At 38.4% G+C, this 14,713-nt stretch overlaps 1 protein-coding gene and 1 long non-coding RNA gene across 2 annotated transcripts; both read left to right on the top strand.

Moving 5' to 3' along the window:
• The first annotated feature begins 5,197 nt into the window (after nucleotides 1-5,197).
• Nucleotides 5,198-11,849, top strand: LOC129923449 (immunoglobulin G-binding protein A-like). Its single transcript, XM_056014358.1, has 2 exons — nucleotides 5,198-5,313; nucleotides 10,835-11,849. The coding sequence occupies exons 1-2, from the start codon at nucleotides 5,198-5,200 to the stop codon at nucleotides 11,847-11,849; spliced, it is 1,131 nt and encodes a 376-aa protein (XP_055870333.1).
• Nucleotides 11,850-12,714: 865 nt separating this feature from the next.
• Nucleotides 12,715-13,762, top strand: LOC129923499 (uncharacterized). Its single transcript, XR_008775462.1, has 3 exons — nucleotides 12,715-12,862; nucleotides 13,011-13,350; nucleotides 13,413-13,762. It is a non-coding gene; the product is annotated as an uncharacterized LOC129923499 (long non-coding RNA).
• The last annotated feature ends 951 nt before the right edge of the window (nucleotides 13,763-14,713 follow it).

Raw genomic sequence — 14,713 nt, 5'->3', positions numbered from 1 at the left:
TGATGTTTTTTCAAAGCCATATACTTTCTTTATGTAACAAATATGTTGGCTTATTACAATGTTACATAAAAAAGTAAATATCCGTTCAATTTTCCTGGTAGATTTTATATCGAAGTGTTTAAGGTCTTGATGCCAATTCATCAGAGAAAAATTGAGGGCCCTAACATAGATAATGATACTTTTTTTCTACCTTTGGAGGGGGTGGGGGTGGAGAGGGGGATATTTTGGGCATCACTGAATAATATGATATGGTGAGCTCCCTCTCCCTAACTACCTTGTAGAAGTGTCACAATCTAATATAAACTTTTCCCATGTGAATTATGAGCGAGTCTTGTGTGAATGTACATTTTTATACCTTTATACCTAGTTATAATGTTTTCGTTTGTGTAATGCACAAGTTGTAAGACAAATTTCTTTAGGGTCAATAATGATGATTATTATTATTATGTTAGAAACGAACGAATAGTCATTCTCTGGCGCTGCCAAGGTCAAGTTTCGCTAAAGAGAAACAAAATTCAACGTAGTCCCTTTAGCAGTTTCCCCTGAGGAATTTTCCACATTTTCGGCATTTGTCGACAACATTGAGTTTCAGGATATGCTTCTCGTAATTTTTTGTCCTGATTACTCTGTCCTGTATTGCTGTAACAAAGCCTTCTGTTTCAGGGTAGAGATGACCTGCTTTGAGCCATGTTAAGGAAGCAGCCTTGTCGATGTTGTCCCTATGTAATTAAGCCGGAAATTTTCCGTGGAGGTTTTCTTCCCATTGGCAAATCTCATGCCCTGCGTCGTCCAAACCGACATTGACACCAGAGTGAGACCATTTCTCTGCTCAACATTAAGTTATTAACAGTAGGCAGATGTTAGCGCTAATGGGTGGGCTCAATCTGTGACACCTCAGTTTACGACCAAGGGGCTAGAGTCGCCTAAGCAACCAGACATACTAACCTAGACTAAATGAAGCACCAACGAAACTTTACTTGAAATTAAATAAGACAAAATGAAACTTTATTTACATAAAAAATAAACCAATGATAAAATATAATATATACACTAACCACTACAACTGAACCCAGCACAACTAACTAAAACCATCTAAATCTACGACACTACCAACACCAACAAACTAAACAAACCAACTATCTAACCCAAACTGATAAAACCAACTACCTAACTAAATCACTACAACTACTACACTAGACCTAGATCTACACTAACACACTACAATAAACTAGTCTAGATCGACAATATTCTACTACTACAACAAACCCATAACTAAAACAAGAACACCTTAGTTAGTACCTGACTAAGGCTGACTAAGCCACTAAGACAACAACACTACAGAAACAAAATAACACTAGACACTAGATTCCCTAGATCTACAGCAGCAATAAAAATAGCAGTTATATTCAGCATACACTTCATCAGCTAAAAACACAAAAAAGTACTCTTGATTCTGTACATTCTCAAATAGGTACAGCAACTACTAAGCTTTAAAAAAGCTTTTAAAAACACATGTAGATAACTTGTACTCATAGAGTTACTACAAACTAATACATCTTGATAAATAGAAATGTAATCAACATATTAAATAACAAAAAAAAATTACAAATACAAATGCAAGAATTATGCTAGTAAGGCAAGGAAACAAACTTCATTTCCTCCTCTCGTACATATCTGTAAGTACTGCCATCTTCTGCTTCTACCATGTACCAGCCAGAAGCATTCTTGGGTACCGCAGTAATTACATAACAGGAGGGTTCATACTGCATGAACATTCTGCCCTGGCCTCTGACTCTCTGTTCGACAAGAACTCTGCATCCAATGTTCAGAAGGTCGTTCCTTTTCCTCTGGCCTTCTGTATCATCCTGGGGATTTAGGGTGGATTCAGGCTGATGCAACTCTAGAAAGGTGTGTGTTTCCCTACCACCCTCCGTATGGTTTTGGGTAGCGTCAGCTGAGGCTATTTCTGCATGCATTGACAACATTTCTGCCACTGCGGGTGTGAACCACTGCAGTGTTGGATCGCCTAGGATTCAACTGACAATTCTGTTGGCTTGGGGGCAGGTTGCAGTTGTACTGCCTGTGGTTGTTCCACTGAGGCAACCTGAATGTTGCTCACTGCTGCATTAGGGCAAGCTCGGGTGAAGTGGTCCCGGCTACCACATTTAGAACAGTTGCTTTGGTGGTATCGACGATTAGCTTGGTTCCCTGATTTCCCTAGCTGACCTTGGTGGAACCTGTTCTTCAGCCGGCAATTTCTAGTAAGATGGCCAGGTTTGCCACAGGTATAGCACTTCCTGTTTTTCCTCAGTGGCCTCTTCTGGCTAAAGGTGCGCTTTGGTTGCCTACCCGGTTGCGAGGTTATCTGTCTCACATTGCCGCTAACGTGATCGGGTTGATGGTTGTTGCAGTGGGGACAGCTATAGTTCTGTGGCCCCGAAAATTGTAGGCGCACAATCTGGGCTGCAAGCTCCTCCACTTGCTTGGAGAGAGCAGCTAGCTGGTCTCCAATTTTAATTTCATTGCATGTCACCTTGGGTATGGCTTGAGAGGTTACATGTTCGTCTTCAGCCCATCTGATGGCTATGCCCCTTATGGACAAAAAGCTAGTGTGTGGTCGTTCCAGCAGCCTCTCTAGTAAATCTCTCCTAAGAGCTCTGTCATTTAGATTTTCCACAAAATGATCTCTTGAGACAGTTTCATCAAGGGCGGTCGCTGAAAGGGCTCTCTGCCTGTCTACCACTGCCTTGAACGACTGCTGTAGCCGGTGTGAGTAGGAGCGAATAAGCTCTCCTGGGCGTTTTTTTTTACTGATGCGGTAGAGTTCTCCCTTATGCTGAGAGACACTCCTCCTCTCGCCATAGGCTGACCGTAACAGTTGGGTCAGTGCCTCTGGAGACTCCCTTGTTGCTTGGGGGTAAAAACCAAGCTCGGCCTTCACTGACTCCCCCAAATGAGAAATCGGGAACTCACACTTCTCATCTGGCTGCTGTATGTGCTGGGACTTCCAGGCTCTCTCTATGTCTTGAAGGAACTCTTCGACTTCCCTGGCTGGGCCATCGCCATGGAAGCGTCGAATGTTTCACTCCGTTCTTGGCACCACAATCACTGTCTGAGACGGCTGCATTCTTTCTGCTGCTTCGCTGTCCATTCTACTCTAACTACTCAAAACTAAAGTCTACTAACATCTCTAGCAAATGCCAAAGGAAAAATAAACTTTCACTATCACTACTTCCTACAATCCCTAAACCTAACTCCAACGCGAACCTAATCTATCCTAATCCCCCCAAAATATGTATATGTGTCTGGTCACTCAAGCACAGATCCCACTTCTGACACCAAAAATGTGAGGTGGTCAGAAGGCGCTGAGTGGAGACCTTTTCTCTGCTTAACATTAAATTTTATAACAGTAGGCAGATGTTAGCACTACTGGGTGGGTTTCATCTGTGACACCTCAGTCTACGACCAAGGGGCTAGAGTCGCCTAAGCAACCAGACAACTAGACTATACCAACGAAACTTTACTTGAAATTAAAGAAGACAAAATGAAACTTTATTTACAGATACAAAAAAAAAAATCAATAATAAAATATAATATATATATATATATATATAACTGAACCCAGAAACTAACTAAAACCCTCTAAATCTATGCCACTACAAACACCAACAAACTAACCAAACCAACTAATCTAACACAAACTGATAAAACCAACTATCTAACTAAATCACTAAACCCTAACCCTAACACACTACAATAAACTAGTCTTGGTCTACAATAGTCTACTACTACAACCAACCCATAACTAAAACAAGAACACCTTAGTTAGTACCTTACTATTACTCAGACTAAGGCTGACTAAGTCACTAAGGCAACAACACTACAGAAACAAAATAACACTTGACACTAGATTCCCTAGATCTACAGCAGCAATAACAATAGCAGTTATATTCAGCAGAGTAATAGCAGCTTAAAGCAGCAATAACACAGCAGCATGTATTTCAGCAGTAACAATAGCAGGCCGTCCCAGGTACAGAATAATAAAATAATTACACGACAGACCACAAAGATCCTCGGCTGTCACCCAGACAGAGATACTGTACAGACCATTTGGTCAATTGTACACTCAACTGTTTTAAGACAGCATGTGCATCACTTTTTTTATACTATCCCTCATTAACCTATATAAAAATATGCGGAAGTACAATTATAAAATCTGACACTAACCTATAAAAATAAGATATATATAAAAAAATAGCTCTAGCCTATAGAATTAATTTAAAAAATACATATAAAAATAGCTCTGGGAGCGCAAGCTCACACAATAAATATAGTTTTGTATCCATATTTTTGTTTAATCAGTTGCTATAATATCTAATATCTTAGAAAAACGTAGTATTAGTATCTAAGTAGAATATGTGTTATGAACCGATATTAGGCCTAGATCTAAGTAAGTAGCAAAGTAGGCCTATGTGTTGACTGTGAATAAACTTTTTTTCATTAAAATTATTGTTTATCTTTAAACATCTTTTTTTTTGTTTGTCTTTTATTAGATCATTTCTTTCCCATTTTTATTATAATTTAATTGGCCGGTTTCAAGCATCCCATATATATATAGGCCTATAACACGCAGCGCTATGATTTTATAACTTTCGTATAGGCATACTATTAGTAGGTCTGATATTAGTAGAAATATTATTTGATTGGTAGTTGATCATTTTTTATGAGTAGGTAGTAGAAAACTATTACGCTACTGATTTTTAGCGGCCACCGAAAGGGGAAAAGACGCTATTAGTTTTGTGTGAAATGTCTGTCCGTCTGTCCGTCCGTCCCGTTTAGATCTCGTAAACTAGAAAAGAAAGTGAAAATCCGACATCACAATATTTTAAACCATTTTACTTTTGCTGATTATTTTTTTTATAACCAATTACATCAATTATAAGACTTAAACAAAGTCATTCAAGTCTTACACTAATCACTTCATTAAGACTTTAGGAGCAGTTGTGTTACCTTTGAAAAATAAAATAAGAGGTGAAAGCAAGGTTTGAGCTTGTAGACCTTATATATAGTAAAGAGAACATTTTGAGTGGTGACACTGCAGAATGCTTAAGAATACTACAACGGACAAATATCATAGGCAGAAAACGAGTTACAATGAGAATTTATTGAAATGCTGAATTTTAACTCATTATCAACTATGAAGCGCAAATTGACCCACATGGTTTTAATACTAATAGGCTTTGTTATTGTTAGCAAGAACGTGAACAAAAGAAAAGCAGAAAGTGATAGAAAGCATCAGTGTATTGAAATGTGGTAAAGGACTTTTTTTTATTGCGATCTTAGCAGACATTTGAAAACATAAATTTGAAATAGACTTATATAGAATCTAAAAGAAAGAAGAATTTGGAAACTAGAAAATATCTGACATGATTTTCTTGAGAAGATAGATGAGATACCCAAGGAAAGAGCACTTTTAATTGATGAAAAATAATTTGATTTAGCATTTTCAGTTGATGTTATAGCTATCTCAATCACGTATTAAAAATGTAAAACAGCAGTGCAAAAACAAATTATGCAAAGCTTATTATATGCTTACAGATGCGAAATACAACGCACAGCTCCCTTTTATTTTTAATTAAGGATGAATCCCTATATTAAAGGTAATACCTTCAAAAGAAAAAGAGTGATACATAGTAGGTAGCATTAAAATTTTGGATTTAATAATTATCAACTCGATCCCATTCAGTGCTGCTCAAAATCATGAATATAAGATACAGACACTAGGACCCATGAAATTGGCATGCATCACTGGTTAAAATTTTATTTGTTATATATGCTTATTCACACTTTATTGTTCATTATTAGATCACTATTCTAAAATATTCTAGATTAGACTTTCTAAGTCATCTAAATTGGTCAGATTGTATGTTTTGTGTAATTTTTTCTTAATATGGTTATATAGGTCACATTATGACCCCTAGCCAATCCAGAACTTTTGATGGGGGTGGGCAATTTTTTTCAAAACCCTAACTCCATGTAATGAACAAAATCTAGAGTTGCATACAAGTATTTCCCCTTCTAAAAAAGAAAATTAAATTAAAAAAAAAAAAAAGAAATAGTTCTTGCTATTCATGTATATAGATCAGGGCGTCAATGCCCGTAAATGGACTATTCTTATTAGATCTGCCACGAGATAGTATATATAGGCCTATACTTTTTTTTTTTTTTTTTGTTCGCACTGACGCGCGAGGATTTAAATGTTTATTAGTTATTACTGATCTAAATAAAGCAGAGTTCCTTTACTTTAAATGTGTCAGTTTATATATGAAATCTTCATACTGATTGGGAATTATTGATTGATTAGTTCTAATTCATCTAGACTGGATATAGAACTAGAGATGTTTTACGATGTCAGGAATAATAATTTACAAGTTGAGTCTAGATTTAGAATTAAGATCTAGATTATTATTAGTTTTATGTTTAGAATTTAGATATAGATCTAAATCTCGATTTCTAATTCTTGTCTAGATTCTAGATCTAGATGTGACCAGATGTGTAACTGACTTAGATTTAGAATTACTATTGAGTCTAGATCAAAGTACATCTAATTATAGATTTAGACTACTGACTTGGTGTAGTAGCTCAAGGCTCTAGATCTAGATATCTGTAACTAGATACATAAATGATCCATCTTTGCATTCATCCCAGTGTTGCCCTTATTTAACACACAGTTTTCCATTCAGATCTCTTTTGAGCTTTTTGTCTCCATGCCCAAACTCTGATTATGTGTTGTTGTAGATCCTTTTCATACATACATCATTTTCTAATGCTCATATGTGCTGATTCTGTGTTGTTGTAGTCATAGTAGATCCTTTTCAAGCATATGTGCTTTAGCTGTTGTAACATTTTTTTATTTGAATGGATAGTTAGCCCTGCACACAACCATCTGGGAAGGATGCTCCTTTCAACTGTCTGGATAACTGCCTTTATTTTTTGGTAAAGTTTCTTATTCTTTGTGGATCCCACCACTACCTGCAAAGCTGCAAGTTGATTGTGGTTCACACTGGGTATTTTATTTTCTTGCTACCCAAAATATCTTTAGGGCATTTTCCTATCTGGCACCTGGGAAAGCACTTCACAGGAGATAAAAAAAAACACCACACAAGCACCTACACATATAATAGTAATAAACATTATTTAAGTGCAAAGTTGTTTTTCTATGATTTTTTTCAAAGTGATGTTTTTTAAGGGTATCTAACCAAACTTTAAATGTTATGTGATTTCAAATTTTTTTTATTAACTTTGCATTTAGCTCCATATAATATACACCAATAAGGCTTGTCTTTGAGAATGAAGATTAATGAGGAGTGCAGTTAGCTCAGGGTGTCACCCCCCTCCCCATCAGCATTACATATCATGCATCACCATATGCAACCACTATATGTATGCAACTACCCCGCCATATACACATGCACCATTTACATATCATGCACACCACCTGCATACACTATATGCATGCACCTACCCCGCCATATACACATGCACCATTTACATATCATGCACACCACCTGCATACACTATATGCATGCACCTACCCCGCCATATACACATGCACCATTTACATATCATGCACACCACCTGCATACACTATATGCATGCACCTACCCCGCCATATGCACATGCACCATTTACATATCATGCACACCACCTGCATACATTATGCATGCACCTACCCCGCCATATGCACATGCACCATTTACATATCATGCACACCACCTGCATACATTATGCATGCACCATTTACATATCATGCACACCACCCGCATACATTATGCATGCACCTACCCTGCCATATGCACATGCACCATTTACATATCATACATCACTTGCTTACACTATATGTATGCACCTACCCTGCCATGCACACCATTTACATATCATGTATCACCATATGCACCACTTGCATACACTATATCTATGCAACTACCCTGCCATAAACACCATTTACATATCATGTATCATCATATGCACCATATACATATCATGCATGTGCATGCACCTACCCTACCATACACTATGCAGGTGCACCACATATGCAACACACATGCACCAACCGCATTTGCTTTACCCCTACATGCACCATTTACATATCATCAGTTTTTACATATCCTGTATCATGTGCACCACCTGCATACACTATCATGTGCACCACCTACCCTAATATTACATGTACATACCAATTACCCAACATTTATCTACATTTCCCACCACATGTTACTGACATATTTGTGATCCATGTAATCTAACTGTATCATGATCTAATTCTAATTCTATTCTACCATTTGCCCATATTCATATCATATAACTGATTAAATCTGATCTCGTACTAACCCTAGAGAGATTTATTTTATATTGTGGAAATCATGAAACATTACTGCTGAGATTCGTACCCGTGACCCCTAGATTGTGGTTTGATTGCGAGACAAACGTCTTAACCCCTAAGCCACACATCCATGTGAGAAATGACAAAACAACAACATATGAAGAGATGGACTTCGAAATTGAACTGGTGACTGATTACAAGAAAGTTTTTACATTAATTTAAAACGTGTGTTTTTTTTTTTTATGTTCCTAGTTTACAATACTATGGCAATTGCAAAATAGAATTAAAGAACAAAACAAAAAGAAAAAAAAAAACGAGATTCTACAAGATGGCATAATACTGGGGAGAAAATGTCAATATGGCGCCCGAAACTTTTAGGCCTAGACAACAAACCTACTTATATTATTAGTGTAGGCGAAATCCATATATATATATAGGTCTGTGACCTAGACTAAATGCTCGAGCTTGTAAAACTAATTATTACTGTTATAACAACAACAAACTAACAAGATATTTAAAATCAATCTGCACACTCAACGCATGGTATAATTAGCCCATCTATTACAGAGGTTCTCAAGCTTTTTCAGTTCGGGGACACCTTTACAATTACAAGCCATGCGATTTTAGAGGACCTCCAAATCATATATTTCTAAAGCCGCTACTTTTTGCTCTGCGCTGTTCGCATTGCCATACTAGGTCTATGTGGAGCCTTAATAGCATTTGCATTTTCTTTTGTCACATTGCTAATAATTTGATTTGATTTGCATGCACTACTTCTCGACGTTTGAGGAAATCAGCTAGTTTTTCTTTCAGTTCATTATGATTTGTTACAAGATGACGTTTTAGTTTAGAAGGTTTCTAGCTTTTGTTCCATAACACAAACAAATGACACATTCAAACATCTGACACACTGTGGCTTATCGCTGTTGCATTTGTTCAGTATAAATTGGAGTAGTAAATATTCAGGAACATATTTACATAATTTTGTCTTACATAGTACGGCCTCTCTTGCAACATCTTGTCTCAATTCTTTGCCATTAGTTCCACCACCTTCTTGCTCTTCTCACGCTTCAAACATTTATCCATATTCTGTTAGATCAGGGGTTCTCAAACTGTGGGTCGCGATCCCCTTGGGGGTCGATTGACGATTTGCCAGGGGTCGCCAAAGATCATCGAAAAAAGTATATTCTTCTATTGCTGTATGTGTGTGAGCGGGGGAGGGGGGGTCGCGGCAGAGTGGGGGGTTTGTAAAAGGGGTCGCCGAGCTTAAAAGGTTGAGAACCGCTGTGTTAGATGAACATGCGAAAAACAATTTAACAAGCGCGAATTACCTCAGTATAAGTCAACGTAACCATGTTGATGTCGATGTGTCGTAGAGTCTAAAGATAGGCAGAACTTTAAAATGAGGTTTGGCCTTCTTCTCCGAATGGCTTGATAAACAGATACATTAAAAGAACGTCTACGATTGATTTGTAATATAAGTCTTAGTCAATTTGATATTTATGATAAAACAGATACATTAAAAGAACGTCTACGATTGATTTGTAAAATAAGTCTTAGTCAATTTGATATTTATGGGGCGAAATACAATTCTACCACAGAGCTGTTTACAATCATTGTTGTTTTGACAAGTAGTGAGAAGCGAGTTATTATTAGTTCGATTATCCGATCGGATAAAGTGGCTTTTAGCGAAGAATGTATTTTAATTGAATACAATTTTCATCTTTCTGCGGACCCCGTTAAGGTCCACAAACCACAGTTTGAGAACCACAGATCTCATAGGTTTAAAAAAATTTCAGTTGCACCTACGACTATTTTATGCAAGCTAAATATTATAAGTGCGAAATGGAGACATTGTATAGGATGTTATGTAATGTAATGTAGTAAAGTACGCAATGATTCTCCATTTCCTATTCTATAGAATGACTAGTTCTGCGTCAGACATGAGTGAAAAAAAACACAAATAAACAACTGGATTTCATAATTTACAAATCGTATTTTAATAGAGAAAAATGATAAAGATGTCGAAACATTAAGCGGGTCCAACTGTCTACACGCAACAGCAAAAGAGGATCAAGTAATTTATTCAACTCATTAATGTTGCTCTTAGTTTTGAAATAGTTTTGTTAATTTCTTCTTAAATACAAATACAAAATAAATATAATATTGTAATCAATAACAATGAAAAGATATCTTTAATAATCTGCCCGATAAAGCAAAGAAAATTCTACACTTTCTATTTCTACGCGTTTTTATTTGCACACCATCTTTTCCTTTGTTCCTATAAATCTTTGTTGTTATAAAGAAATACGCCGTGAGACCCACTGAGGTTTATTAGACACGTTCAAACCCATGGGAGGACAAGAACAAACTCACCAAGGAGGACAAGAACAAACTCACCAGGGAGGACAATAACAAACTCACCAAGGAGGACAATAACAAACTCAACAGGGAGGACAATAACAAACTCACCAGGGAGGACAATAACAAACTCACCAAGGAGGACAATAACAAACTCACCAAGGAGGACAATAACAAACTCACCAAGGAGGACAAGAACAAACTCACCAAGGAGGACAAGAACAAACTCACCAAGGAGGACAAGAACAAACTCACCAAGGAGGACAATAACAAACTCACCAAGGAGGACAATAACAAACTCACCAAGGAGGACAATAACAAACTCACCAGGGAGGACAATAACAAACTCACCAAGGAGGACAATAACAAACTCACCAAGGAGGACAATAACAAACTCACCAAGGAGGACAAGAACAAACTCACCAAGGAGGACAAGAACAAACTCACCAAGGAGAACAATAAACTCACCAGGGAGGACAATAACAAACTCACCAAGGAGGACAATAACAAACTCACCAGGGAGGACAATAACAAACTCACCAAGGAGGACAATAACAAACTCACCAGGGAGGACAATAACAAACTCACCAAGGAGGACAATAACAAACTCACCAAGGAGGACAATAACAAACTCACCAAGGAGGACAAGAACAAACTCACCAAGGAGGACAAGAACAAACTCACCAGGGAGGACAATAACAAACTCACCAAGGAGGACAATAACAAACTCACCAAGGAGGACAATAACAAACTCACCAAGGAGGACAAGAACAAACTCACCAAGGAGGACAAGAACAAACTCACTAAGGAGGACAAGAACAAACTCACCAAGAAGGACAAGAACAAACTCACCAAGGAGGACAAGAACAAACTCACCAAGGAGGACAATAACAAACTCACCAAGGAGGACAATAACAAACTCACCAAGGAGGACAAGAACAAACTCACCAAGGAGGACAAGAACAAACTCACCAGGGAGGACAAGAACAAACTCACCAAGGAGGACAATAACAAACTCACCAAGGAGGACAAGAACAAACTCACCAAGGAGGACAAGAACAAACTCACCAAGGAGGACAATAACAAACTCATCAAGGAGGTCTGAAACAAATAATTAAATGTATTCCACACTTCAAAGAACAAGATTAAATTACTGAGATTAGATTAGAATAGAAATAGAAATATTATTCCGAGAAATTAATATTAATAATAAAATACTCTAAATCATCGCTTAACACTTTGCCTGGGCATTGTATACAACAACTAGGCATTCTCACTTGCCCGGACGTTCTGGGCATTCTAAAGAATTTTGCACTTTGCCTGTCTCACGCCTCCTTGGGTCCAAGGCTTAGCCACTCTGCTAGTGAGGTACTTATGATTAGAGAAGATAAGAGAACTGCGACCTATAAAGAGGACTTATTCAGCCTAAACTTTCTTGTGGTATTCAGTTCATTATCAATGAGATTCAAAATTCCATCTCTTCTTATGTTTACCTTCTGTCAGTTCTCTCATGGATGTGTGGCTTAGGGGTAAATCATGTGTCTCGCAATGAAATCTCTATCAAAGGGTCACGGGTACGAATCCCAATTTGAACATAGGGGAATTTCATGGTTTTCACGATATAAAATAAATAAATAAATAAACTTCATAAAATATAGAAAAAAAAAACGAAAAAAAAAAACAATAAATAAACCAGATATGTAATTTTAAGAGAATAGAAGCCAGCAGAATCAGAGACCTTTGATGTGCAAAAACGATGTGGTTACGTATAGTATTTAGAGCAGCATGTACTAACTAAAAAAAAAAAAAGAACAAGTGCGGCCCAAATGTCCACAACGAGAGCCCAATCGGTGCATATGTTAGGTGTGCACACCTAATGGTTCTGGTGGCGGAGTGCGTGCATGTGGCGGTAGGCGTGCATGTGTGCAGGGGTGGGGGTAGGTGTGCATGTATACTGGTGGCGGTGTGGGAGTATGTGTGCATGTGTGCGGTAGGCGTGCATCTGTGCATGTGTACTGGTGGCGGTAGGCGTGCATGTGTGCATGTGGGAGTAGGTGTGCATGTGTACGGTAGGTGTGCATGTGTGCGGTAGCCGTGCATCTGTGCATGTGGGAGTAGGTGAGCATTTGTACTGGTGGCGGTAGGCGTGCATGTGGGGGTAGGTGTGCATGTATACTTGTGGCGTTGTGCGTGCATCTGTGCATGTGGGGGTAGGTGTGCATGTATACTGGTGGCGGTGTGCGTGTATGTGGGGGTGTGGGAGTAGGTGTGCATGTGTGCGGTAGGCGTGCATCTGTGCATGTGTACTGGTGGCGGTAGGCGTGCATGTGGGGGTAGGTGTGCATGTATACTTGTGGCGTTGTGCGTGCATGTGTGCGGTAGGCGTGCATCAGTGCATGTGGGAGTAGGTGTGCATGTGTGCTGGTGGAGGTAGGCGTGCATTTGGTGGGGGGTTTGTGTGCTTGTGGCGGTACGTGTGCATGTATGCTAGATGATCATGAGTGCATGTGGGGTTATGTGTGCGTTAGTGCTGGTGGCTGTGTGCCCTGCATGTAGGGGTAGGTATGCATGTGTGCGTAGGTGTGCATGTGTGCTGGTTGCAGTAGGTGAGCATATGTGCATGTGGAGGTATGTGTGCGTAGGTGTGCATGTGTGCTGGTTGCAGTAGGTGTGCATGTGGAGGTATGTGTGCATGATGTTGCGGTAGGGTTAGGGTTAGGTGGCGGTGTGCGTGCATTTGGGGGGTAGGTGTGCATGTGTGCTGGTAGCGGTATCTGTGGTACGAATATGCGCAGATGTGTGGTAAGTGTGATGCATATCATATGTGCACATCCTATGTAGTCACATACCTTGTACAATCCCTAGCTACGAGCACATTTGAACTTATCAATGCCCTCCCATAAGCACTTAACATCTATTTAGCAACCTACTTTTAGCATGCACAGACTCGTATATTTAATATATTTTGTATTTATTGGTAGTATTAAATATGATCTTTATTTATTTGTAACCATGAAACATAACTCTGCCCTAATCTGGATTAGGGACAAACGATGTATCCACTAAGCCACACATCCATGAAAGATTTGACAGAACAAAACATAAGAAGAGGCGGACTTTTGAATCATCATAATGAACCGGTGACTGACTACGACAAAACGTTTTGCACATTTATTTAAGGCAAATCAAACTCATAGGTCTAGTAGTTTTTGTTTGTTTGCAAATTTACTGATTAGATTTAGATCTATAGTTAATTCCATTTCCAGAGTTATATAATATGAACATCTCTGATTTTATAACACGTTAATTTCATTTCTTAAATAAATATGAAAGCTTATCACTTCCCTGTTCATTATCAAGTTGATTCAAATTCCTTCTCTTCTTATATTATTTCTCGTTGACGTCTCGCATGGATGTGTGGCTTAGGGGTTAAATTGTTTGTCTCTCGATCAAACGTCTAATCCCAAATCGGGCTCAGTTTTTCACAACAAATAAAAAACAAAATTCTCATTCCAAGGTGTGTGAGGGTTAGTATTAGGATTAGGTCGTAGTAGTTCACGAGAACAAAAATTCGGGGTGGGTTGATGTGGAGTTCTTAAAAATATACTAAAATAAATAGTACTTAACTAATAGTTGTAGTTTGCAAGTGTGTGAGATGTGTAGGTATAGTTCACATGTGCGTATGGAGTTGGGGTAGGTGTGGTGCGTACATGTGCGTATGGAGTTCGGTGTTGGGCTTATCTGTGCCTATTTGGGGTAGGTGTGTAGAGGTGTGATGCGTACATGTGCGTAAGTGAGGAGTTAGGTGTGGTGCATGCATTGTACATATGCCGGTGTGCGTAATGCAAGCTCAAGATATCATCCTATTTCAATTTTTATTTTTGTGTCCTTCGTGTCAAATATTTATATTCTTCATTCCTGGCATTCTATACCATTCACTGAATACCCTATACCATTGGCAGATTTGTT

This window comes from Biomphalaria glabrata, chromosome 16 (genome assembly GCF_947242115.1).
Source record: "Biomphalaria glabrata chromosome 16, xgBioGlab47.1, whole genome shotgun sequence".
Lineage (NCBI taxonomy): Eukaryota > Metazoa > Mollusca > Gastropoda > Planorbidae > Biomphalaria > Biomphalaria glabrata.
Note: the sequence above shows the minus strand (reverse complement) of the source record. Positions and strands in the feature narration are given on the sequence as shown.